At 52.4% G+C, this 26,284-nt stretch overlaps 1 protein-coding gene across 6 annotated transcripts in view; it reads right to left on the minus strand.

The window, feature by feature from the left end:
• PAPPA2 (pappalysin 2) overlaps positions 1-24,341 on the minus strand; it is an 87,759-nt gene extending 63,418 nt beyond the window's left edge. For 4 of the 6 annotated variants that reach the window (XM_064719471.1, XM_064719469.1, XM_064719472.1 and 1 more), the window contains exons 1-2: positions 21,487-21,573; positions 17,452-18,514 (exon numbers count right to left, since the gene is read on the minus strand). In XM_064719471.1, the coding sequence (XP_064575541.1) occupies positions 17,452-18,308 (857 nt within the window). In that variant the 5' untranslated portion in view covers positions 18,309-18,514; positions 21,487-21,573. Of the gene's footprint in view, positions 1-17,451; positions 18,515-21,486; positions 21,574-23,890 lie in introns of those variants that run through there. The other 2 variants (XM_064719468.1, XM_064719467.1) reach the window with 1 other exon arrangement.
• Between the last annotated feature and the right edge of the window lie 1,943 nt (positions 24,342-26,284).

A 26,284-nucleotide genomic window follows, 5' to 3' on the forward strand; every position in this document is an offset into this window, starting at 1 on the left:
CTTAAAAATAGCATCAATTCCTGACCTATGATATCTCGGAAAAATAGCCCCAAAGTCTTCCAGGCTGTCCAAATTCCAAGAGCCGACGTCAGCCCTATTCAGAGGGATATTCCTGCAGTCCCTCTTCTGGAGACATGATGTTTTTCTGGCTGTCGCCTGCCATTCCCTTGACATTAGCAACATTTTTTGTCAAGGCTTAATTATAAATAACTGTCATTTCCTCCATTGAGAGATCTGGATGGCTCAGGGATGTGTAAGGGTTAGAGGGAGCAGTTCCAGCACTGAGAGCTGTTCAGATGGGTTGGATAGGCAAGGAGAAGAAAGGACCCTAATTTCACCTGCTATGGTACAGAAAGCACAAATATCCTGCCAACATCCCCAAAGATGTGAGCAGAACAATTCTAGAATGGGCAACTCCAATTCCCCTCAAACTACATTTCCTGCTGGCATCCTTAGGTTAGACAAGGAGCATCCAACTGGCATCGGACCCTTTTGCTTCCTGCCAAGGTTAGGCTCTCTCCCTCCTTCAGTGCTTCTGTGATTTTCACCAAGGCAAAGGCAGAGCAGCCTTTGGTCTTCAAACAGCCTAAATGACAGCACTCTCCTCTGCTTCCCAAATCATTTTCCAATGCCTACCAGACTCTAGAGTATTCCAAACTAGATGATATTTACAGTAGGATGGGAAACCCAACATGGAAGCACAAAGGAAGGACAGAAGGATATGTGAAGGTACAGCTGTCAGCTGAGCAATAAAACAAACCAACATCAAAGAACAGGGTAGAGGACAGAATAGACAGAGATGGGACATCAGGTTTGCCAGATTCAAAGTCAATGTTTTTCCAAGGGCATCCAAGACAGCTGTGTGGTGATGCCCCCTGGAGCTGGGGGAGCACTTGCAGCCCTGGAAGAGTGAAGCTTGCAAGAAGAGTATGTGCAACAGTAGAGAAAGATTAGGGATGGGAAGGCCATGGAATGACATCATTAGATATGAGAATGGGAGTGAACACCATCCAAAATGATGCTATTTGAAGGGGTGAACCCAGAAATGGTGGATTCCCTTACAACAGGTGATACTGGCTCAGAGTTCTGCTGAATGGCACTGTTTGATGGCCTGACACTAAGGCACCACACTGCATCCTGTTTTACTTGTATGAGGGGCTGTCATCCTGTGGTGCTTCTTGCTGCTGGAAAAAGGAAAAGAAGATGGAGCAGCTTTAGTGACTGTCACCACAGAACACCAGAATCAGAGACTCCACTGCAGACTGAGAGGATCTCCACAGGTCATTCTGATCCCCCTGCTCAAAACTAATCTAATTAGATTGCATTGTTCAAGGTCATCTGGGGCCTCAACAGCCTCAAGGACAGAGGTTTTCCAAACTTTCTGGGCAACTTATTCTAGTGTTCAAGCATCCTCAAGTTAAAAATAATTTCTAATGTCTAATCCAAATTTCTTACATTCCCAATTATGTCCATTGCTTCCCGACAATTGTCTTCTTGGAGTCCTGCTCCATATTCCCTGTGTCACCCCTTCATATCAAGGGGAAAAAGTCATCAGATGAAAGTAGATTTGCATGGTAAACTCTTACTGCACTAGACCTTACCTTATTAAAGTCTAAAGAACCAAAGCTCCCTTTCTGAGTAGTTGAAAAATCACACTCCACCCGTGATCCCAGACCTCCCTGGAGAAGTCACATTGTTTTCTCATGCTTTCCTGGAAACTTTTGTCCTGACCACAGGGGAAACAACACCTTCCTAACCTGGTTGTAAGTCAGGGTCTGAGCTGGCTCAGTCAAAGGAGAAGACTTGATATACCCAGGAGAGACAGAGATGTTGCAGCTTTTCCAGCACAAATTTCTGGGAGCAACAGCAGGGCCATTGCTGGTGGGGAAGTGGAAGAGATAAGAGGATCTGCCAGCACAAAACACAGTCAAGCTGTAAAACAAGCCTAATGTGGGAGAAGAAGGGCAAGAGTGGCACATTTTAGTGACAGCTACACCATAACAGGAAGCCTTGGGGGCACAGTGGCCATGATGAGCAGGACACAAAAGATGGCACCTCCAAAAGAAAAGCAAGGCCAGCACATACCCCCTGCAGTACCATAAATCAAACTGAATTCTCTGGGTACCACAAAGGGTGCAGCATGTAATGCCACAGGAATTCCACTGCAATTCAAAAATAGGAGTCTTTTCCCTGTAGACCTTTCAGAGGGGATGTGGGAGTGGGGTTGGGTGGAAGCTGTCCAAGTGCCCTCCATGGACAACTGGAAAATACTTGAGACCCAGCCAGCTCCAGCTAACCATACAGCCTAAAGAAGTCACAGGGGATTCCTGGCTCTGCTTTCATGTTTTTCAATCACTGCAAGGAAATTCCTCTTCCTACTTCCTGCAAGCAGAGGGGCTCCCTTTTCCCCCAAACCTCTGCTTGACAAATGAGGAATCCCTCAGACTTCCCAGAAATGAGCACCAGTCTGCCAATAAAATTTTCAATATGTGGGTAAAACATTTCTCCAAGGCTGCAAAGGGTTAATGACAAACAGAGCAACCTTGTCTCTGAACCACAGCTCAGTCCATGAACACAGGTGCTGACCCAAATGGTGTGAACATTTTGGGAGAGCAGACTCTCTAAATTCATCTGTGAAGGGAGATGCTTCTCTAGGTGGTGAGCCAAAGTGGATATCTTCCATTTTGGCCCACCAAAGGACTCCTCTTCATGGTGAATCTTCAGCAGGGGGTCCAAATAGGTGGAGCTCCACACCTGGACTCTCTGCTTGCATAAATGAATCTTCCTTGCTAGGATCTGGGAACCCTCATCCCTGTTGTCATCACACCTCAGCCTTGCCTCCCTTGCTGCCTGCCACAAGCAGACAAAACCCACCACCACAGCACAAACACAGTGTGGCCCTGGCACAGAGGATGAGCCCAGATGAGTTACCTGCTCTGCTTCCAGACAAGGCTGATGGCCATTCTCACAACTGCAGCTGCCTCACACTCTGGGTGAAGCACACTTTTACCTGCCCCAACAGTTCTGGCATGAACACAGCCGGGGGGATGCTGTGTTTTTGAGTCCTTCTGTACTTACTGAGACTATTTGCATCCCCATGACCATGTCTGGGAGCTCTGACTCCAGTCCAGCACGCTGCTGGTACGCCACAAACATTCTCTGCCAGCATCATGACAACTTGACAAGGCAGTAACATCCAAATGACTCTCATCTGGACAGGCTTTGGTAACACAGCCAGATACAAAACACATGCAAGATGGGAAGGGAAGGCTGAGAAAGAGCCAGACATTCCCCTGGGATCACGGGAAGCACAACACTGCTGGAATAATACCCTCTGTAGTGCTCAGGAGCCTTTCATCAACTTCACTGGATGCTGGACTCCAGCCAAAGAGCATTTGAGTCCACAAGGGATGAGGATATCACACAGTTCTTGGACATGCCTGGAAAAATCCACCTCTGAGGCACTGGCAGCACAAGGAGAAGAGCTGCCATCACTGGCAGGACAGTTTAAGTTTTGCATAGGTGGCTAAGTAGATGCCAAAGAGGGTGGGAAGGCAAAACAGAATCCTTCAGGATCAGGAGGCTCCCTCATGAGCCATTGCTGTTGGTTTCAGAGATAACTCTCAATCTCCATGTGTGAGCATGGGACTGAGGCAGTAGGAGATGCTGAAGGGTCAGAGAGCTGCACTGGCAAAAGCTGCAGATGGGATCAAAAAGACACGTTGCAGTTCAAGGCTGTGACCCTTCCACAAGAGATTTACAGGGACAGGGAGCTAGAGGGCTGCAGATTGCTAGCACACAGCTCTGTTACATCAGAGGGCAGTACACAACTCCTTGAGGTCAGATTTGGGAAAGAAATACATTAACATCAGTGTTAGACCAGAAAGCCTGCAGGGCATTTTGCCCTGAGATAGGCTGAAAAATAAGTGCTGCTAACAATGGCATGGCCCAGATATTCCTGGAAGTGTTGGCTAAAAGGTTGTTCACTAAATCATCACTGAATCAGCCAAAGGCAATGCTATTTTAGACCTGGTTTTGGTAAGCAGTGCACAAATTATGAAAGAGTAGATGAGAGAAAACTTGGCCTTAACTTGTAATGAGTGGATTCAGATCAACTTAAATGGAGGGATGAACACAGGTCTTGAATGAAGAATTGAAAACCAGGACTGACCAGCAGACACTGCTGCATCATAGCTGTCAGGGAAATGGAATTCCCTGAAATGAAGCTGACTCCAGTGAAAACAAAGAGTTAAAGATCCTTTTAGAAATAAGGGCAAAAGAAGGAAGAAGCAGATGTGCTGAGGAGCTGAAGCTCAGTGTAATTTAGATGCATCCCTGGACAAAAGTACGGTATGGTCTCCATCTTTATTCCAAGTTTAACTACATGATAGTGGAGCAGAGCTCAAGACAAAGACAAAAAAAGCCAAAAAACCAAAGGTGGCAGCAGTTGGATGGGGGCTGAAGTGTCAGTGGGACTGGGTGGATGACAGACCACTGGGGAGGTGGCAAGTCCCAACTCCAAAAGCATGGGATATAGGAATATGTAGGAATATAGAGCAGGAGGCAAAAAGCAAAAGGGAAGAGTTCAGAAATACAAATATTCATAGCTAAAACTCAGTGGATGTAATACACTTGCAGGGGAAATGCCACCTTGGATCCAGAAGGACTGGAAAACAGCTGACAGGGGACTTGCAGAGATGTCTGAGAGGGTGAACAAAGACCACAAGGAAACACTTGTTTCATTGGGTTGTCCTCTCTCTAAAGTCCTGTTCCCACCTGGTTCTCTCACCTTTAAAGGGGATGGACTGTTTTTGTGGTTCTAGAAGAGTGCTCTTGAAAAGTCCCAGCACTCACTCCTTTAGCCTGTATGTAAGTGAATCCCTCCCAACTGAGCTTTGAGCCAGCTGCAATTTACTCTTCAAAAATCTGAAACCTTTGTCTTAGCACTAGCCACCAGCACTGCAGCAGAATCCAAAATTCACAATATTGTGATCACTGCAGGCAAGACTACCACTAGCCAAGCTCTTACAGGCCAGGTATGATTGGTTTGTGAGTACCAAGTCCAGCAGTGCCTCATTCCTGGCTGGCACATCCAACACTCATGTGAGGAGCAGTCCCCTGCACGTTCCAGGAAACTTACGGATGATCTGTGAGCTGCTGTATCATTCCGCCAACAGATATCTGGGAAATTGAAGTCACCCAGAAGAACAAAGTTGTGATGACTCAGAGCTTAAATTACTCAAATATTGCTTTGCTGGCCTTATCATCTTGGTTTGGAGATCAATAGCAGATCCCTACTGTAATATGCCCCTTGGAGACAGCTCCTCTGGTCCTGACTCAGAGGCATTTGACAGGACTCCCACAATCATCACAGCTGACTTCCATACAAAGGTCTCCTTAACACAGAGCAAAGCCACAGTCAGGCATCAAGGGGTTGTCTTTGCCTCTGGCATCAGAGCAGGACACCTGGTTTAGAGGAAAGCTGTGTTAATGCCTCCTTACCAGCCTGCCCAGAGACTGTTTGCTTTTCTGCCACATGCTGCTTTCCTCTCTGGATCTTGTTATAGCTCTGTTGACAGCTTACATGCAGGGCAAGAGGGCAGAGATCAGTTTTAAGGCTGGTTGTATGTTGATACTCATGTTTTAGGGTCTGAACTGAGGATGAGTGCTGAATACATGAGAATAAGCCTCAGGAGATGTTAACCCCCAGCTGTGCTCTCACACCATAGTGGGCACCCTCAGGACACCAGTGCCAACAGGGTGCACATGTGCATCAAATGCTTGGATCACAGAAAAACACTGGGTTTGTGATATTTGTGGCCTGAGGGCAGGGCTGGCTCACTGCCTCACTCAACTGCTTGCTGCCATGCACATAATGGGCACCACAGCCTGTCCAAGGGCTTCTGGGGATGGCTGTGCTGGGAATCCCAGCACATCTCCATGTGTCTGTGTAGGCTTCCCAGATAGTACTGAGCTACCACCAGCCCTAGCACACCTTTGGAGGAAACAAGGTTTTTGAGACATACCCACTGGGACTCAGACAGCATTTTGTTCAAGTTGCTTTCCAGTTTCCAAAAAAAAAAAAAAAAAAAAAAAAACAGCCCAAAACCAAAAAGCTGATGGTTGTGGCTATTTGATAGACCTGTAGTCATTCTCTCCTGAGCTCCTGGAGGAGTCAGTCCTGTCCTGCAAAAAGCCCCAAGGCCAGCCACCAATAACCCCAAGTGGTTCTGCTGCCTGACACAGAACCCACTGTAAAAGAAAGTCCCACAACACTTGTTCTAGGGATGACTGCCTGCAGTTCATCCAGGAACAGGAACCCATAGGCTCTTCTCCACCTGCCTCAAATTAAACTCTCTTATAGAAGAAAAGACCAACTCACTCCACTGACTCCTCCACTCACAAATACCATCCAACACCACCACACTGCTGGAGGGGAAGGGGTGTCTTTTCCATGAGAGGCCTCATGGAAGCATCAAGACATGGCCCCATAGCACAGACATCATCCCCAACAAGAGAGGTCTTGGGGAGACAGCAACAGGAGGAAGAGGAGTGCTGGGCCAGGCACACACAGCAGAGAAATGCAGGGCTGTGGGAGGGAGCAGAGTGAAGCTGATTGAAGGAGGCATGAAGGGAGACAAACAAGGGAAGCCTGGCCTCTGGCTCTGCAGGGACTGCCTGACCTCTCCTCCAAGGGGCACGGCAGCTTCAGGCTGACGCCGGCGGCAAGCCTGCGGCCCGAGAGCTGCTGCTGCCAGAGAGGCCAAGCAGCACAGCCCTAATCCGAAAGGACAGCTGGGGCACAAAGCTCCCCATGCTTCTCTGCCCAGCCAAGATGTGGGACCCCTTCCTTCTGCACTGCTCTTCCCCCAGCCTTGGTGCATGCCCTGGAAACCACTGCCCATTCCTCTCTGCCCTGCTCTTGTGAGACCCCACCTGCAGTGGTCCAGAGCTGCAGCATTTGGAGCTACCAGGATAAGGAAAACAGACACATCAGGGTGAGCCCAGAGGAGGCCACAGAGGTGATCAGAGGGCTGGAGCACCTCTGCTGGGCAGTGTTAAGCAACATAGGAAACCCTGTGCCACCACTTGGTCCACAAATCTAGCATTTCTTACAGCACTTCAGCCCTAAAGCATCATTTGTTTCTGCCAAACAACCAAACTCGACACACACTTGAAATTTAATTCAAAATAGGCTAAATGATCCCAAAAATCTCCTACAGGAGTCTGGCTTTGAGCTTATGTTAGCACCACTGATTCAACCCATGAACCTTCCTTTTCACCCCTCAGGGAAGACAAATCCATGCAAGTCCCATAAACTTCCTGACTTATATGACAATTCTCATGTTGCTTAAGCATAATGGGCCATCAACTTTCCCCTGGGATAAATTTGGCCTGGCAAACTGTCTTTTAGTGCTCTACATCTTGGGGGAGTTGATAGCATTTAGGGTTTATTTTAATGGGAGTCAGTAGCCATGATCAATTGTAAAAGCTCTATTTCCACGGAAATGGGAATTTAATAGATTTTTGAAAACACTGGTTATTGACCCAATGGGCCTTAATGGCTTAAAAACAATCTGATTGTCGTGTGTATGAGTAAATGTGTGTGATTTTCAAATGAATACTGGAATAGGTAGTAAAAACCCATTTAAATGGCAGGAACCTGGTCAATAGGGAGTCTCCATTTGCGTGCTTGGCTTTTCTATTTCTATCCGAGTGAATCACGGCCATCTCTTCCTCGGAGAGGCTCACCATTTCCTCATGGCTGAGATCATCCTGAAGCACATGGCCCATCTGAGCCCCAGGAGGGTCTGGGGATGTCTTTCATTAGACCAGGCAATGATGCAGAGCTCTCAGAACAGCCGGGCTCCCAGATGCTTCCACGGTGGGAGCGGAGCATGCATGGACCATCTCTCACGGATGATGCACCCATTGCTCACAGGGCAACTCCTTGGGAGCTCAGAAGACATGTGTGCCTCAGACTCTTGGGTTTAAACTCAACCTACAGGCTCCTTCAGGGAAATTCCCAGGCAGAAATCTTGGTTTGTCTGGGGTTGACACATATCAAAGACATCAACAGGAGCAAACTCCAAAGGAATGCACTAATTGCTAAGAAGCAATGGACAGACTAAACCCTGATATTTATTCCACTGACTGAAGGCCCCCTGCTCCAACTAGGGCATGTATTAAGGGTTATCAGCCCCAAAAGCTCTCCATGGTCTACCAAGCACAAGGCTGCAGTTCTTCTTCATTTTTCCCACCACTGAAGCAGTTCCTTCCTGGCTGCCTTTTTTTGTGAGGCTGCAGGAACACAGAGGCCCAAGATTTTTACCTCTTTGAAACCAAACTGTGGGTTCAGCAACCACAAAGAGGAGATTCAAGGATGGACATGTGGGCAGTACAGCAGGGCTGGGTGAGGGTCATGGCAAGATCCCTTAGAAAAAAGCAGAAAAAAAATCCAAGAACCTGAAAATTCCCAAATTTCAAAGGGGCATCTTTCTCCTGATCCCTCTAACCTTCTCCTTCAAAAATACAATTAGAGAGTTCAGAGCCACAGACTGTTGCCTCTTCTGTTGTCCTCATCAGTGGAATAAGCAAAGGAGACAAATACTCCAGCTCCTCACCTGCTTCCACCCCAGTAATGCATCTCCCACTTTCATGTTCAAGTACCATGGGTTGGTTTAGGTTGGAAATGACCTGAAAGACCATCTCATTCCACCCCTCTGCCATTGGCAATGATGCTTTCCATTAGACCAGGTTGCTCCAAGCCCTGTCCAGCCAGGCCTTTAACACGTCCAGGGATGGGGCAGCCACAGCTTCTCTGAGACATGATCCTTGACAACATGGAAAGAGCTGCAGTTGCAGGGAGTTAGTAAAAAAAATTGAAAAGAATGAGTTAAAGCTGCAGTTTGGAACCATGGAGGGGATGAAAAAGAGCTCTGCCTGGGAGAAAGGCAGTGAAGCAGCAGCTCATGGAAGGAGGGGAGTCCAGCCTTGCCTCCAAAGCCAGCTGAGGCAGCATCCCAGCTCCAGCACCCACCAGCAGCCTGGGAGAACTTGCTATCCTCAGCACAGGGTGAGCACTCACCTTCCTTTGGCAAGGCCAGTGCTGGCTGGGGTCACACAGTGTGTGGGAGAGAGGGCAAGCAAGAAGCAGCAGGGGAAATGGAGAAATATGTTTGCAGCCCTGTGTGGTTTTGGGAGGCAGAACTCAACGGTGGCAAGTTATTCTAGAGCCTGTTCCAAGCCAAACAAAGTCAGGGATGGTTCCCTTTCTGTCTGGATTGTTTGTTTCTAAGCAAAATGAGGAAAAACACCCCAGGCCACAACAAAGTTTTACAGGTCTTTTTCCCTAAGGTTGCACAGAGCAGCCTTGTCCCACCTAAGCTACAAGAACAGATCTGTAAATCAGTTATGTTACTTTTTGCTTACAACAATGTTCCTGGTTTAGGGAGGCCTTATGGTTTTTGAACATAGGTGACTGAGGTGTATCAGGAGGCAGCTTGGTCACCTCCTGACAGAAAGAATGGCTGGCAAAGAGGGACCAGACCACAAAGAGGTTTCTGCATGGATGCAAAAGGCAGAACCCTGAGCTTGAGGCCATCTCCAGAAACAGCCAAAGTGACAAGGAGGGGAAAAAAAAAACCAAACAAAAATAGTCTCTCTTCTTCATCCAGCCTCAAACTGACACACAGGGCAGCAGAAAAGGCACCACAAACACTGCAAGGATTTCTGCTGGTGCCAGAAAAGCCTGCAGCCAGCTGCAATGGGCATCCCCATCCACCAGCAGGGCAGCATAGGCAATAAAAGGGTGGCAGAAGATCAGGGTGCCACCCTTCCAGCCCCTGGTATGTAACTTCTGTTCAGATTCCTGGGCACTGGCAGGATAAGGATGCTGTAACAGGCAGGCAGTGGATCAATTTGCTAAGCAAGGTTGATGCTCCCAGGGCATTAAGCTAACTGCTCAAGAGGAACCACACAGCCCCGTGGTCAATAAGCCCCTCCTCGTGCACTCTTCACCATGATGGCAATGTCCAAGATCCAAAACATTCACCCTAAACTTCTCACTGAAGGACAAAAACTTATAACCATGATATTGGTAAGGAAAGGGATTGAGACAGATGAAAAGAAATCTGTTCAAGCAAAACATCTCCAACTTGCTTTTTATATGCATTTTTTTAAGGGTAAAACCAAGTCCCAAGCCTCCAACTTTTTTTAGATCCAGGCAACTGAGTGTCCCAGCCAGAGCAGAAAGTGCACAAGCCAGTATTCTAAAAATGCCTTCCTCACAGATATAAAAAGGACATGAGATAATTTGTTGGGGAAATTCTGTAGTGTAACGATCATACATTAACAGCAAAAAAAATAAAACCAAGGCTGCCTCTCATCCCCAGCACAGCCTCGAGAGGCAACAGTCACAAACATTCAGCATCCTCATCCATCTTCAAGCCTCCACAGCAAGTCCTGTGCTTCACACCATCTCAGTTGGTTTGGGTGGTGCTGGACTCACCCCACTGCCCTCTGGAAAGGGGCAATTTGATTCCCTAAATAACAGTGGTGGCTGGGCCAAGGCAAACCAAGCGCAGTGTGTTATACCGAGAGCAGTATGACTCCCCTGGCTGGGCTGAGGCTGCCAGCCCGGGGCAGATGGAACCATCCCAGAGCCCTGTCAGCGCCGGGTGTCCCTGCCCATGGCTGCCAAGCTCCTGCCACCCCGGCTCCCGGGGTCTCAGGGGCCTGGCCAGGGCCTCGCTGGTGTCCCCCACCCACGGGCAAGGGCACAGCAGCATGAGGAGGAGCCCTGGGGAGGCCTAACAAAGAGTGACCCCTCCCAGCTGTGGGACACACGCTGTTCCTTCACAATTGCCATCCCAACACAATCGGCCCCCCTCGAGTGAGCCCCCGAGTCGGCGGGGTTTGCGAGAACAATGGCTCACATCTGGGACAGATGTTTTCCCCAAAAGCACCCGGGCTGCCCACAGCCACGGCGCAGGGGTCTGTGCCCTCGCTCACACGCAGATCATGTTCTCCCTCTCCCACAGAGATGTGCTCACCCCCGGGGAACCGAGCAGGTTCCTCCAAGAACTCGCTGCCTGGCAGCTCCATGCTCACAGGAAGGCTGGCAGTGAGTGAAACTCATCCTCCCACAGAGGCTTGTTGGGAATTAACCCCAAGCTTTCTACCTTGGCAAGAAAAAAAGTGCATTACTGTGATTTTATTTCCAGATTTAACACCCCAAAAAAAACCAGGGAAGATTTGTGCACATCAAGATGGGACTGGGAACCTCCCCTTGTAGCTAAACACCTCTACTCTCGTGCTGCTCTTCCAGCCCCACAGGGTAACACAGCAGAGCTCTGGCCCCACCAGAGGGTATCACATAAAGCACTCTGCCTTTGGAAAGTGCTCCCCAGAGCCTGCACAGGCCCTTGGACGGCAGCACCTTAGTACACAGTTATTTCCCTCTGGAAAGAGGTAATTTCTGCCATCCCTCTGCCCTCCAGCTGTTGGATGGGCTGAGTCAGACCCTGGTGTGCCTCCCTTAGAGGGGGTCTCCATGCTAGAGCCCCACCACCCCCTCCTCTGCACAGCAATGCAGGCTCCCACCATCCCAAATCCTCTCTCTCAGCAGCAAAATCCCACTGCTGGGCTCCTGCAACTAAGCAGTGGTAACATCCCAAATACTCTCCAATCAGAGAAAATCTATATCCATACTAACCAACATTTTGAGAAGGTCAAAAGCCCCAAGAAGGTCTTCACCCCCAAGCCAGGGTTCTGGGTAGGCTGAGGCACCTTCACGTGGGTGTAGCCTCCAAATCCCATCACAAGAAAGGGATTTGGGAGACATCCTGCCCACCTGATATAATGGGCTCTACCAAAAACATTCCCTCCTCTCTTTGCCAGGTTTTAAAACTGTTAATCCATAGGAAAGCTCAGAGAGAAAGGACTGTCCTACAAGGAAAGGACCAGTTTCCAAAAAGCTCAAATCCAAGCAGTCACAAAACTTTAAAGCATCCACCAACAAACCGTCAGTCTGCAGCAAAAAATCCTGTTTACTACTGTACTCCCACAGTCCCAGCAAGTACACTAGAGATCCGAAGCAGCAAGCTCAGAAGCCAGTGAACCCATCACTGCCACTTTTGGTTCTTCCATAGCACTCCCTCCTCACCACTTTAAAGCCCCAAGCCCAGCACCCGAGGCTCTTTGGATACAGCAGGACAATATTTGGGCCCATGCCAGTAGGACTCCAAGAGGTGCCAGAGGGAGCTCAAAAGCAGCCAGAGCTCAGGTTCTGAGCAGGGAACCTCCTTGCCATGCATTCCTCATGGGACCAACACAGTCTCTGCCACTCTACAGGCAGGGAAAAATCACTGAAAACACCCTCTGCCATCCCCTGCAAACAATCAACCACCACAAGCAGCAGGCACCATCTCCAGTTGAGTGGAAGCCCAGGGCACTGGGAATACTTCTCTGTCTCCTCTGGGGTGCACTGACTTTGACCCTCATTCATGGAGAAAGTTTCCCAGACTTCAAGATAAACTGGAACCCATAAAAGTGTGAAATAGATTATAGAGGGTAGTGTAGGTGGATCACTTGGTGAGAAATTTAGGTTTTGGGGTTTTTAGCATGTTGTCAATGGAAGCAAGATGGAGGGCACAGGGTGGCATCCTGGGTTTCTTCTTCATGCTTCTTCCTTCTTCTCCATGGGTTTTGGGTGGCATTTTGTAATTGGGCAGAAAAGTCTCCATTGCAGCTCTTTGGGATCAGTTATTGGGTTAAAAGGGAAAATAATCCAGGTGTCAGTTCTTAATTGGATAGTTTGGTCTTAAAAGACCTTGGAACAAGAGATTGTTGGCCATTTTGTGCCTTCTAATGAAAAGCTGCTGAACTCACAGTAGTGAAACTGTTTTACTGATAAGAAATAATAAACACTTGAGTCCAAACACGAATTACTGTCTCAAGTGCCTTCAGTCCAGACCCAGAGAAAGCAAGGACTGGTACTGCCACACAAGTGAATCTGTTCTCTGCAACAGCTTCAATGGCCTGAGGTTGCATGCAAAACTTTTGCAATAACTTACCATGTTCCTGCCCTCTTTCACAGCAAAGAAGACGTACTAAGTTTCCTGTAGCAAGGGAAGAAGAAGGGGAAGGGAGCAGCTAATTGGAATGTTGTTTTACCATCTGGCTGGGATTAAGGCCTAGGCAGGTCAGCTCTAGCCCCAAGACAGCCCATTGCCTCACTACTCTCAATTTGGCACCTTTTATGCTCTCAGGTCCAACGACATTCAGCTGAACATCTCCTGACAAGGCTCAGGTGCCTGGGGATACCTCGGAGTGATTCCTCCTTTCTCGTGGTTGTCCACCAGAGACTTTCAGGGAGGTTAATCTGGATCAGCTTTTGAAGGCAAGGCTTAAACTGCAGGAGGCTCCCAAGCAGCCTTAACCCAATTAAGCACCAGTCCCTTAGGAGGGAGGCCAGCTGAGCTCACATTAAAGCCCATCAAGTGCCCAGTTAATCAGGTACATTTTAGCATCACGGCTTTGGTCATCCCAGCAGAGGCCACCAAGCCTGGAGACACCTCATCATTTTTCACCTCCTTTTGTCACTCAGGTTATTTCTGCCATTACTTTGGGCAGCGAGATGAAAGGCCCAGCAGCTCTGCCCTTACCCACTTTGCTCTCCAGACTCCCCTCCGGTTTTTCTTTTCACATTAACTGTGTCACACACCAGATTCTCATTGACTAAGTGCCCGAGGGGGACCCTCGCTGAGTGTTAATTGCTGCTAATGAGCTGTTGCTGCTTTCCTTCCAAGAGCACCAATTACAGCAGCACTCAAGCTCTGCAAGAGGATGGGAGCCTGCTGAAAATTAAGGCAAATTTTACTCCAGACCCCGACATTGGGCTGCCAGCAACTCCTGAGAAATGCTTGAAGTCATGTGAAGGGTGAAGGATGATAGTCAGTAACTCTCCTGATGTTGCCTGTCCCCTTGATCCTCATAAGGTGGACCAAGGGTGAATGGGAAGTGTGTGACTTGCTTCCCATGTCTCCTGTTGGGCTGCCTTGCAGGGATGTCTACACACAGCTCTCCACATGCGTTCTGGCTTTTGTCTTCCTCCAGCCACAAATGCAGGGTCCCACTGGTGGGTTTCACCTGTGGGTGGTGGCCCAGCTGTGTCACAGCTCAGCAGGACTTGTTCCATGTGCTACCATAGCAGGAGGGACTCAGCAATGTGTTCCAGTGCCCACTGATATCATTTCAGCATCAGCCCTTATCTCAGCTTCTGCCTCAGCCACCAGAGTTATCACAGAACATGGGATGGGCTGGAAAGGACCTCAAGGATCAACTCATTCCAACCCTGCAATCAAAATCAACTCATTCCTGCCCTTCCAAAGGCAGGGACACTTTCCAGTATCCTAGGTCCATCCAACCTGGCCTTCAATACTGCCCACAGCTTTTCTGGGCAACCTGTGCCAAGGCCTCACCACCCTCACAGGGAAAAATTTCCTCCTGATATCTAATCCAAACCTGACTCCTTCAGCTTAAACCCATTCCCCTTTGTCCTGTCACTACATATCCTTGTAAAAAAAAAAAAAAAAAAAAATATCTCTTTCCAAATCTCACTTGCCTCCCCTGGGTGAGGGTATAAGCTGGCACCAGCTGTAGCCCTGGAATTATAATGAGATGTTCATCAACTAAGAAGCACTGAAGCCACCACTGTTCCTCAGCTTTTTCCTCTAATTTACCTCTCTCTAAGCTGCAGCCCAAGAGGGAATTTTAAATCAGAAATGTGTTAAAATGGAAAAAGCTTCTGCTCGAGTGCTTACAATTGTGAAGGACAAGACACAGTGTTGAGACCCTTCACCAAAATATATTGAATCTGTCTACAGTACTGCTAAGAAATTGCCCAGCCTCTCACACTGACTTTCTCAATTCAATTATTTTTGGCTGTAGTAAGAAACTTTCACATCCAAATCACTCTTTGGGAAAGACTTGAAATAAAGTAGATATGATTTAACCCATGAAAAAAGATGCTAAGATTTTTGGTCTCGCCATCTAGATCTGCATCTAAGTTCTCCAGCTGCCCTGCTCATTTAAGTACAACACCTTACAGCAAACACAGCAGCACTCAGCTCTGCCTGAACACAACTCCCCTGCTTCCATGCCTTGGGGTTCACCCACCAATTTTGGGGAACGACACAAACCTGGCCATGGTCTTTGGCAAGCACAAGTTCACCTTGTTTTTTCCCAAACACACACTACCATTTTCCCAGTGGTTTTCCCACAAACAGATTTATTCTTCCTCAGAAACCATCCTCAGTAGGGATGAGCACAGGGAGGGTTGGTGTCCACCAGCATCACCAGACTGGATGGGGATTTGAGCAATCTGGTCTAGGGAAAGGTGTCCCTGACCATCACAGGAGGGGTGGAACTGGATGCACACAAAAGTCCTTCCCACCCAAACCATTCAATGACTCCTTTTTCCTGTGATCTCTGAAGGAGCCAGCCAAAAGCAGCTCAGAAGACCTCAGTGGCAGCAGGATTCAACCCATGCCCCCTCATTTCCCAAATGCCAGGCACACTGGATTTCATTTTTCTGAGTTTAGCCTACAATCAATCATTCTTGTTCTCTGCGCAGACCAATGAGGTCTGCGGAAAGAAAATTGCAAAAGATTTGTTATTTCCCTAGTGTTCCCATTTTCCCATTCCTTTCCCACAGAAGCAAGGGGTTTTTTTTTGTTCTGTTTTGTTTTGTTTCCCAACTTTCAGGGGAAAATCCTGACAAATGGAAGCCCTGATTCATACCAGCAAAAATTTGGCCTTTTTCAATTTAAGGTGGAGCCCTTCTTGTCGGAGGATGAAAACATTTCTCTAACTGCACACAGAGGCAAGGACAGAGCCTTTGCCCTGCCAAAACCAAGGCCAAGTGGTGCCGGGTGCTGATGGCCACCACAAGTGGAGGGAGAGTTGTTGTGGAGGCTTTTCATCTGCTCCATGATCAGGAAAGCACTTGGTTCACAGCATGGGAAACAAAGGGACAGGTGGTCACACGGTGGCAATGGTGGCTGTCACCAAAGAGACCTCCAGAGGTGGGAAAACATCTGGGGAAGGTTGCTTGGGCATGGACACAGGGTGAAGAACTGTCCCCCATCCTCCTCCTGGGTTTTCTCAGGCAACTTAAGGATGGGTGAGAGGGACTCAGGAAGGGAGGAGGGAAAGTGCTGCTCCTCTCTATCACCACTGCCCAAACACAGAGCCTGCTTCCCTCCTCCCTCTGTGCCCTGCCTGGGAAGGAGCAGAGAGAAGAAGCAGACTTGGGAAAAAGGGATTCATGGCTCACAGCCTACCTGCTCCCACAGCCCAGGGAAGGAAAAGTGAAGGAGAAAGAAGATTAAAGGGCAGATGTGTCCCTAAAACCTTCCCTTGTAACTTTTCTTGACAGATGCTGCCATCTGTGCTGCACCTCTGCCTGTCACCAGGAGCCAACAGCAGGGAATGAGTTTACTCTGACACTGAGACAGAAACGGCTTTAAATGAAACAAAAAAAAGGAAAAACCATTACTTTTTTTCTTCTTCCCCATCTCCATACAGAAAGTACATTCAGCAGAGCCCTGAGGGCTGGAAGCCATCAACAGGGCTGTGGCGCTTCATGGCTCCAGTAGATGGGTGCAAGTCACTGACTGTACCCAGGACACTGTTCCAAACAACCCGGGGTCCCCATCATGAGATTGGATCTTCCTCTCCATCCCCTTCCTTGCTGCTGACTCCAAACACCCCTGGGAGAGCAAGGGCCCCCTAACACAGCATACTGATGCTCCATGGGTTTTAGTCCATGCAGATTTTCAAGGTGTTTTGCACCTGCAGCACACAGTAAAGGCAGACGTCCTCCTCCAACCAAGGGAATCTCCTTGTGGGCATCACTCCCTGGGGCAAGATTCAGAAAGTTGCGGGTAGGTGTGCATAAGCCTTTCCAAATCCTGCACCTCGCATCAAGCACTGCTGGCTTGCCTCCTTCTCCCCACTTCAGCAATCAAGAAAGGCATTTTGAACACAAATTAAGAAATCAGGCTTTAGCTATATCCAAGGAAGGTGGGAAAGGGCAGCAATTCCTCAACTACATGCCGTGCAGGGGATCAGGGTAAGCAATATCCTTTGCACAGGCTGCTCTGCCCACACTCCCACCGGTGTGTAACCAGGGGCTGGCAGCTCTGCACTGGGAATGCCCCTGGGCAGGGGGGAGGAAAAACACCCACTGGCAGGGTTTCACAGAAGGGTGCCATGTCACACCGCAGGATTTACTCCTTTTGATGGCAAACACACCCATCCCATGGAAAAACACCCCTCTGCCTTCCCAAAGCCACCGGTCAGAAGCCACAGCCAGGCGCAGAGCAGTGCTGGGGACAGGGCGCATCCCCTCCCCTCCATGTACCACCCCCAGAACCCCGTGCCTACCGCTGGGGCGAGTCCGGGTCGAAGCAGGTCCTGGCCACGTCGGTGGCCCGCGGGTCGCAGCAGTCGCCGTCATCGAAGTCGTCCAGCATGTTGTTGCACTCCATGTGGCAGACGCCGTCGCGGCGCTTCCAGGAGAAGCAGCGGCCGGGCCTCCGGCAGTCGCCGCCGTCGTAGCCCGTGAGGGGGTGCTCGCACTCGGGGTCGCAGCGCTCGTTGCCCACCTTGCTGGGCTCGCAGCCCAGCAGCACGGCACGGCGGCGCAGGGAGGAGTTGTGCACCTCCAGCAGGCTGAGCTGCCACGAGATGTTGTAGGGCCGGAAAGCTTCGCTCAGAGCGCGGTGCTGCCGCCAGATCTGCTCCCAGCTGACCGTGGGCCGCCCGCCGTCGTCCTCGGCCAGGTTCACCACGCGGTACCGCGCCACCTTCCAGCTGCGCAGCGGCCAGTGCTGGTTGTAGTGGGACACCAGCTCCACGTTATCGCAGGCGGTCTGCCCGCAGGCCGGGGGGCCCAGCGGCCGCAGCACGGGGGCTGGCGGGGCCAGCAGCACCCACTGCTGGGGAAAGGCACCCTCCCGAAAAGGCGTCCAGCATTCCTCCGGGGCGGCAAAGCCAGCGGCCAGAGCCAGCCCTGCCGCCTGCGCAGGCACCTCCTCTAGGAAGGAACGCTGGAGGTGGGACTGGGACAGGGCACCACGCCACAGCGCCAGCCCGGCCAGGTGTCCGCGGAAGGTGTGGCTGGTGCCCCAGGCGTCGCCGCCCAGCAGCAGCGTGTGGCAGGAGGACATGAAGGCGCTGTGCAGCGGGCCCTGCTGCCCGCCCGAGCGGCCCACCCGCACCCCATCCACGTACAGGGCCATCCAGCGCCCATCGTAGCTGGCGGCCAGGTGTGTCCACGCCTCGGGGCGGTAGCGGTGGTGCGAGGTCACCTCGGTGGCTCTGGCGGCCCGGTCCGTGCGGAGGGAGAAGAAGAAGCGGGCGTCCTTCTTGCCGCCGAGCTGCAGGGCGCGGATACCCAGCGCCCAGCCCTTGTCGCTGGCGGAGTGCGAGCAGTTGTTGAAGACACCTGCAGCAGGTCGGGGACAGGGATGGAGAGAGAGGGGAGAGCTGGTAAGGACCAGAGAGCATCGCCACTCCGCCCTGGAGTCCTCGGCAGCAGGTAAATGAAGGTGGGCAGAGGCTGGGCGGTGGGCGCTCCACCAGGGGTGGCACCCCAGCCCCCATTCCAGATCATTTGGATGAGTAGGTGGAGCAGGCAGGAAGAATGGATGGGAGGAGAGGCTGAAGAGCGAGGTGTTTCTGAGTTGCTCTCTGTAGGAGTGCTCCGGCAGGATGGGATTAAAGGCTAAGCTTTTTATCTGTGAGCCAAAGCTTTTAAGAATTAGAGCGCAGCAACCCAAAGCAATACAGGCTCCTCCAGGGACTGCTTCCCCAACAGCTTCCAGACAGATTTACAGCTCTGGTTTATGCTCCAGTTTCCCTCCCAGTCATGCATCCAGTGCTGGCAGGAGAGGGTTGGAGAGGGCTGTGCTGCCTCCAGCCTGGCCAGCGCACTCCTCAGCCCCTAAGGCCACCTGAACGCAAATCTACTCCCAGGAATAGCCTCTCCCTCTGTGCCCAAGCATGCTGCAAACCTGTTTTAGGCTGGGCAAGACCTGGAGCTGTGCTGACTTTCCCCCAGACTGCTGAGTGCCCACGGCAAAGAACCAGAGGCTTGAACGCACAGAATGCCATTGGGAATCAGTGGCCATAAGTCACAAACACTGGCAAGGATAAAGGGACCCGCTGCTTGAAATAAATGCCTCTGGGCTCCTAAACCACCACAGCCACGATGTTCATGCAGGTCATTGGCTGAGGTAAATGCGCTTGAAGTCACTCTTCAAGCAGTGGTATCTTCTGGGGCACCCTGCTCTCCCATTCATCACCCCAACAAAGTGTCCCAATGCTGACAAAACCTGCTGCCATGCCCAGAGACTCTTTTTTTATGTCCCTGCTGCGATATTTCATACCCTCCATCCTGCTTTTCCTGCAGGCCCCTCACTGTGCCATTCCCATCACGTACACTGCCTGCCCATCCTCATGGCATCAGGATCTCGTGGTCCAAAATGAGCACTCCTGCCTGTGCCTGGGGATGCCCCACCTGCTGCCAGAATTGTGAAGAGGCCAGTAGAGAGAAGCAGAGGTGTAGAGCAGAAGGAGCTCCAGGAGGAGCAGGATCTCCTGGCTCTCACTCAGGGGATGTGTCTAGAGCCAGGTTACCATGACCCCACATTTCCCCTATATGAACACGGCTGGCAAAGGCCACGCCAAGCCCTGCTGCAGCCCAGGAAGCAGCATCCCTCCCTCCATCCATCACTTTCAGCAAGGGCGAGCTGGGTGGTGGCCTCTAAACCATCCCAGGGCCGTCACCACCCTGGGCAGGGATCCCTGTCCCTGCTCACTACAAAGGCAGCCACGCACAAAGCCTCCGTGGGCGGATGGGCTTGGGCCAACTCCTGCTTTTGGGTGGATTGTGAAAGGGAAGCACAAAGACCAGGGGAAGCTGAGACCAGGGGAAGCCAAAAAGCAGGAGGCCAGCAGAGGAGCCCTGCAGAAGTGAGAAGGCAAAGCTGGAGAGTACTTTTGGGCTCTCAAAAGCCATCTTTTGGTCCTCATGGGGTTGAGAAAACAGGGCTTGGTACCTTCTCTCTTGGGAAAACTCATGCAGTTCACCTTGAAATGATTCAGAGTGCCCCAAATTTGATTAAACCCCAAGATGAAAATGGGAAGAACAACATCAGGGGTGGAACAGCCCTTGGGGTGAGTGTCAAGCTATCATCCTCACAAACCCATGCCAGAGCCAAGCCATGGCTGGCAGTGCCTGATGAGTTCAACACTGGCCAAAAGAAATTTAAGTGAACCCAGGTATAAGGACTTCATCAAAGTCCTCAAAGGGATGTAAGTAAGGCCAAAACCACCTCTACAACAGCAAGTCAGTGCATCCTAGGCATGGTCAGGGATGACATCTCCACATCAACAGCAGTGAAGGTTCTGCAGGCAGAGCAGCATGTCCCACAGCTGGCCACCACTGCAGAATAGTGTAACAAAAAAGGTGTAGCACCAGTTCTGGACATCTCTCAAAGGCCTTCATGAGAAATCATCAGGGGAGCAGTTTGAGGACCCCAGGGTTTGCCAAGGAGCTTGGCATTGTGTCCTGAGGCAGCCCACCAGGAGGGAAAGCTGTTTGTAGAAGTGTGAGCTGTCTCCTCAGCAGCTCTAAGTACAACTCTGCCTCTGATCCCTCAGGGAGGAAAGGGGAGCTCTAGCCTGATTTATGCTGTTCACCTGTGCCTTAGGAGAATTGCCTCTGGGGGCTGAAACAAGAGTTGTTGGCAACAGTGCAAAAAAATTTGAAGATGAGGGTACCTGCCAGGGCAGGTCGTGGAGAAAAAGCCCACAAAGAGATGAAGTGTGCCCCTTTGTAAGTCCACACTACAAGCAGCCTCTCTCACTGGGGCCAGGGGTTTTGCAGCACAAGGAAGAGCTTCCAGTCATGCTTTGAGGCCCAGATACTGGGGGAAATTAAGTGCTAAAGCTCCAGAGGGTCTGACAAAGGCCAGGAGCCTCTAGCCACAGTCACCCCTCAGGGTATGCAGCAGGAACCAGCTCAGGGACTCAAAGAGGACATCTGGATTTAGACACAGCAGATGTTTTGGATCATCTCTGGTGAAGGATCTGACCCAACAGCATCACCTACAAGCTGAGTAAAAACAAACCTCAGCCTGGCACAAAGGGAAATTCCTTGGGGTTCACCAGAAGCAGAGCAGGCATAGATGGGAGACAAAAGAAGTGGAAAAGGAAACAGCATCACATGAAAGGACTCTTATCTGCTGCCCAAAATGAGTAGGACAAGGAAGAAGGACCAGTTTCCTTCCCTAACAGTGGCTGTGGCAGGTTACACCCCAGCAGAAATCCCCCCATGAAGGAGTGACTAAGAAGGATGAACAACCCCATCCAGTGTTATCTTATTGCAGGGATTCCATACTGCTGTCTCCTTACCGCAAGAGTTTCACACCTCCTTGGTGTGTCTCATGGGCAGCTGCTCAGAGCACTGACTCTTTCATCTTCACAAAGCAGCCAACTGACTCCAGCTCCCTTCCCACCCAGCCACCCCACTCTCTTATAGCATCTTCTTCTCACTGGTCACAGCTGTGGCCTGTTAAAGTCAGGCCTATTCCTGATCTTTGGTAATTGACCCAGCTGAAACTCCTTAGGGGTAAGATTACTTTCTACACTATCTTTACTTTCTTATATTCTATCCCCACTACAATTCAGGGTGGCTCTGGGACAAAATGTGGCATCGAGGGGAAAAAACAGCAACTCCTGAGCCTTCAATCCAAGCAGCAGCCACAGCAGCTGACAGGACAGCCTGCTTTCCATGCTCAGAGCTGCTTAGCCTGCCCTTACTTCCCAGGCACTGATGCTGGGAGAGTTCAGCTGTGCCCTGCTTTCCTCCTGCCTTCCCTCACACATGGACACTTTGAGCCTCTCCAGCTCCTCCACACCTCTGGATGACCCCATGCTCAGCGGCCTCTCCTTTGACAGAGCAGGAGCAGCAGATGAGAAGCAGAATCAGCACCTGCTGAGGGCTGGCAGTTGCTTCTGTCACCTGCTCACCCAAAATGCCAGCAGCGCTGGGCTGGCCCCTTGGTGCCCAGTGCAGGGAGCCAGCGGGGAGGGAGCAGTGACTCAGACAGCCCGAGGTGCCTGGGGCTGACTCAAGCTCTGGAGCAGGGAAGCTGGGGGATATTACAGGAGTGAGTGCCAGCGCTCACGGGTGGTGCTTTCAGCACTGACGACTGTCCCACCCTCCAGAAGGAAATTAAAAAATAAAGAGTAAAAAATAGTAATAAAAAAACCTCTGCTGGCTAGCTGGGAAATTCAAACCCCAGCACCTGCAGGCCAGACCTTCAGAGGCAAACAGCTGTGCTGCTGCTGTGATGACTGGGAATTGTGCTCCATGCATCCCAAGGTGCTGCCTGCCAGCAGGGGGGCATCCAGGATGCCAAAGGGAAGGCAGACAGAGGTGGATGCTAAGGAGTTTGGTGGTTTCCTTGTACAGGGCTGTTTCTCCCCTCTGCCACAGACTCCAGCTCGTCCCTCCTACCTCTTGCACAGCACAGGTGTGGTTATTGCCCTACAACTGAGAAGATTAATCAATGAAAGGGACCAGGCAAAGCAGAGGGAGGTTCAGTGGGATGATCATAAGCCAAGGGAGAGTTAGGATGGAGAGAGGGATTCCCCAATCAGCTTGGCTGGGGCAGCACAGGAGCCTGCACTGTGGGGACCCCAGACATTGTGGCTTTGCCATCTGTTCCCAGCCCTTCCCAGCATCGCTGCACTGCCCTACTGAGCTTGTACCCAGACACAAACACCCATCCTGGCACAGCTGAATGAAGCACCACTGCAGGAGGTGGCATATGCCCTGCTCTGTGCCTGTGTGCCAGTCTTCTCTGTCTCCTCAGCTTCTCCGTCACAGGATCATTAAGGTTGGAAAAAACCTTTAAAGTCAAGTCCAACAGTTAAACCAGCACTGCCAAGCCCAAACAAACCATGCCCCTAGGCACCACATCTATACATTTGTTAACAATTCCAGGCATGGTGATCCCACCACTTTCCCAGGCAGTGCATGACAACCCTTTCAGAGAAGAAATTTTTCTTAGTATTCAGTATAAAAGTCTCTTGGTAGCATTCAAGGTAATTTCCTCTTGTCCCATCACTCGTTACTCAGGAGAAGAGACAGACAACCACTGCACCCTCCTTCCAGGTACTTGTGGAGAGCAACACGGTGCCCCCGAGCCTCCTTTTCTCCAGGCTGAGCCCCCCCAGCTCCCTCAGATGCTCCTCATGGACTCGCTCATCCCTTGGAGGGTCAGTTATGGGTCGAACGAGCCCCTGGCGCTGCCCCCTGCCCCGCAGCGGTTCGCAGGGCGCTGGGGCCGCGGCCGGGCGGGGATGGGGCGGTGAGCGCGGCTTGGCTGCCACCGTGCGGCCGCCGCCCCGGGGAGCCCCGGAACGCTCCGTGCGCCCGAGCCCCGAGCGGCGGGCGCTGCCCGGTGCGCTGCGGGCAAGGGAGGAGAGTCGGGGGGAGCGTGGCACCCACAGGGACATTCCAGCTCCCGGCCAGGGGAGACGGAAAATCCAGATGGAGTCGGGGCGGGATGGGGGGGATGGGGGAAGGGGGGCGGGCTGGGAGGACGGGGCGGGTGGGAACAGAGGGGAGGGGATGGTTTAGGGTTTGGTCTCAAGGGAAGGAGGAATATTCCACGCCCGCGGTGCTGACAGCGCGGGTGTGGGCGCGGGGTGTCACCTGCCGGAGCGGGGCAGCCGGGGAGTGCCCCGTGCGGATGTTTGCGGAGGGTCGGGGGGTGCCGGGTGCCCATCCCTCCCTGCCGGGCTTTACCTGCGATGATGGCCGGGTTGTTCTGTCCGCCCTCCGCCTTCACCCACAGCTCCAGGGTGAACTCCTCCCGCGGGACCGCGGGCAGCGCCTCCGCCCGCGCCGCCAGCTGCTCCCGGCCGCCCGAGAAGTACAGGGCGGGCAGCGGCCGCTCCCGGGGAGGGTCCGGCACCTGCGGCTCCCGGCCCCGCCGCCTCTCCCCCCGGCTCCGGCCCCGGCCCTCCGGCTCTTCTGCTGCTGCTCGTGCCCTGGCTCCCCGCGGTGTGCGGCCCCGCGGGGCTGCGGCTGCAGGCGCGGCGGGCCCGTGCGGGTACAGCCCGTGCGGGTGGTGCGGGGGCGCGGCACGGCGGCTCGGAGCCTCCATCCCGCAGCCCGGCACGGCCGGGGGCTCCCCGCGGGCCAGGCTGAGCGCCGCCAGCAGCAGCGCGGCCAGGGGGGCTCCGCCGCGCAGCATCCTCCTGGGCAACCAAGTTTGGGGGCCGGGAGGTGCGGGGCGAGGGGCCGCGGGGGGTTTGGGGCGTTCAGGGGGGCGGCGGGCGGCAGCGCCGGGGCACAGTCCCCCGCCCCCCGCCGCAGCCGCTGCCCCCAACTTTTCCCCGGCACCGCTCTCCTCCCTTCTGCTCCTGCGAGAGGAGGAGGAGGAGGAGGAAGAGGAGGAGGAGAAGGAAGGCGAGAGCACGGCGGCGGGGACCCCCTGTCTGCCCGCGGCCGGGGCTCCCGGGGCACGGCGGACCCGGCGCGGCTCTCGGCGCTGCCCGGCGCTGCCTGCGGGAGCGGGGGATGCGTTAGTCGCCCTTATCTAGAAAGCCCCGAGGCGCTCCGCTCCCCACCCCCACCTCGAGGAGGGGTGTGGAGGGGGGGCTGCCCTTATTTAAAGATGATTATGTCCAATCTAATAAACCCCGAGCGGAGCATCGCCCTCCCTTCCCTCCGCCCTCCCGGGCGCTGCCCAGGATGCTGGCGGGGAGGGGATGCGAAGGAGACACAACCCTCCGGGCGCTGGGTCCCCTCCGCACCCCCTTCCCGCCCTCGGGGCTTTGGGACGGCACCTGCCCTGTCCCTGCCCGTGTTTGCTCCTGCTGTAGCTCCCACCTCGCCTCCATCCTCCGTCTCCGTCACCTAGAGGGGAGGAAAAGAAGCTGAAAGGAGGGGACAGCCTCCCTCAGCCCTGCCCCAGGCGAGGGGAGAGGTTGTCTTGGACTCGGGTCTCTCCTCGGCAAGACATTTTTCTGCTTTTTCTTGTTTTTATTATTTTTTTCCTTTCCCAAACACTGACACGTGCAGAAAGGCGAGGTGGAGTTGCCTTGTCTGAGCAAACCACATCGAAAAGCCAAAAAACCCCCTATGAATGCACCAAGCGAGTGGGCAGCAGTGTGAGAAGCATCTCACCCACCCTCTGCCGGAGGGTACGGCACCAGCGCTGCTAGGAAGAGTTTCTCAGAGCATGCAGGTGAGGAAACAAACCCCCAAAGTTTCCTCTTGCTTCCCAAGACTCCCTCACACCAGCACATGGCATAGGAGACTAGCAAAACTTCAGCAAGGAGATTCAGTGCGATGAGAAGCTTTTTCGTGCTTCCTTTTCGTTATTATTATTTTATATATAATTTTTTTTCACTCCCAAGCACTATCTGTGGCGGTCAGTGTGAAGCAGGGTTGCCGGCGAAAGCTGGGAGGCCCATTCCAGGGTACAGCCTTTCAAACCAGCAAGGCAGCAGGGAAGGGATTTAAGAATGAACGGCAGGAGCTGGCTCTGTGGGGCTGGACGGGTTTTTTGTCTTCTCAAGGTGGGAGGGTGATGGGAATGAGGGTGGGGGACTGGTGCCTTTAGTCAGGGGGAGATAGAAGAATGCAGAGCTGGAAAATCTGAGGGTTAGGAGGGGTGAGCGCAGCGCTGCCCGGGAAGGAGGAAAGTGGGTGTGAGCACACAGAGAGGTGAGGGCTGGGCTGGCAGGGTGTGAGGAGGAAGGGAGCACACGAGGGAGCCAACAAGGCCGGGCAGAGCAAGGATGGCTCATGCAAAGCTGCTCCAGCAGCTCCCGAGGACATTTGTGGTGTGAACCGCATCCAAGCACAACACCAACGCCCATGGCTCGTGGGGAGGTGCTGAGGAGGGGTCTGCAGCTCTCCTGCCGGCACCCCCTGCCCCAGAGCCCATCCACTGGCAGTGGGGGCATAGGGACAGCCCTGCTCAGGGCCTGGCACTGGAGAGGTGGCCCAGCAAGTGTTGTCCTGGGGCCAATGCCAGCAAGCACTGCTCACAGTGAGTATTCATTCAGGAATGAACCAGGCTCCTGATAGCTCTGTCTACCAGGGCCTGATAAGAGAGGATCCCACGGGATGGCTAATTTTGAATGGTGGTGACTTTATTAAGAGGCTGTTTGTCATCTTGCCACACAA

Source organism: Zonotrichia leucophrys, chromosome 8, assembly GCF_028769735.1.
Source record: "Zonotrichia leucophrys gambelii isolate GWCS_2022_RI chromosome 8, RI_Zleu_2.0, whole genome shotgun sequence".
Classification (NCBI taxonomy): Eukaryota; Metazoa; Chordata; class Aves; order Passeriformes; family Passerellidae; genus Zonotrichia; species Zonotrichia leucophrys.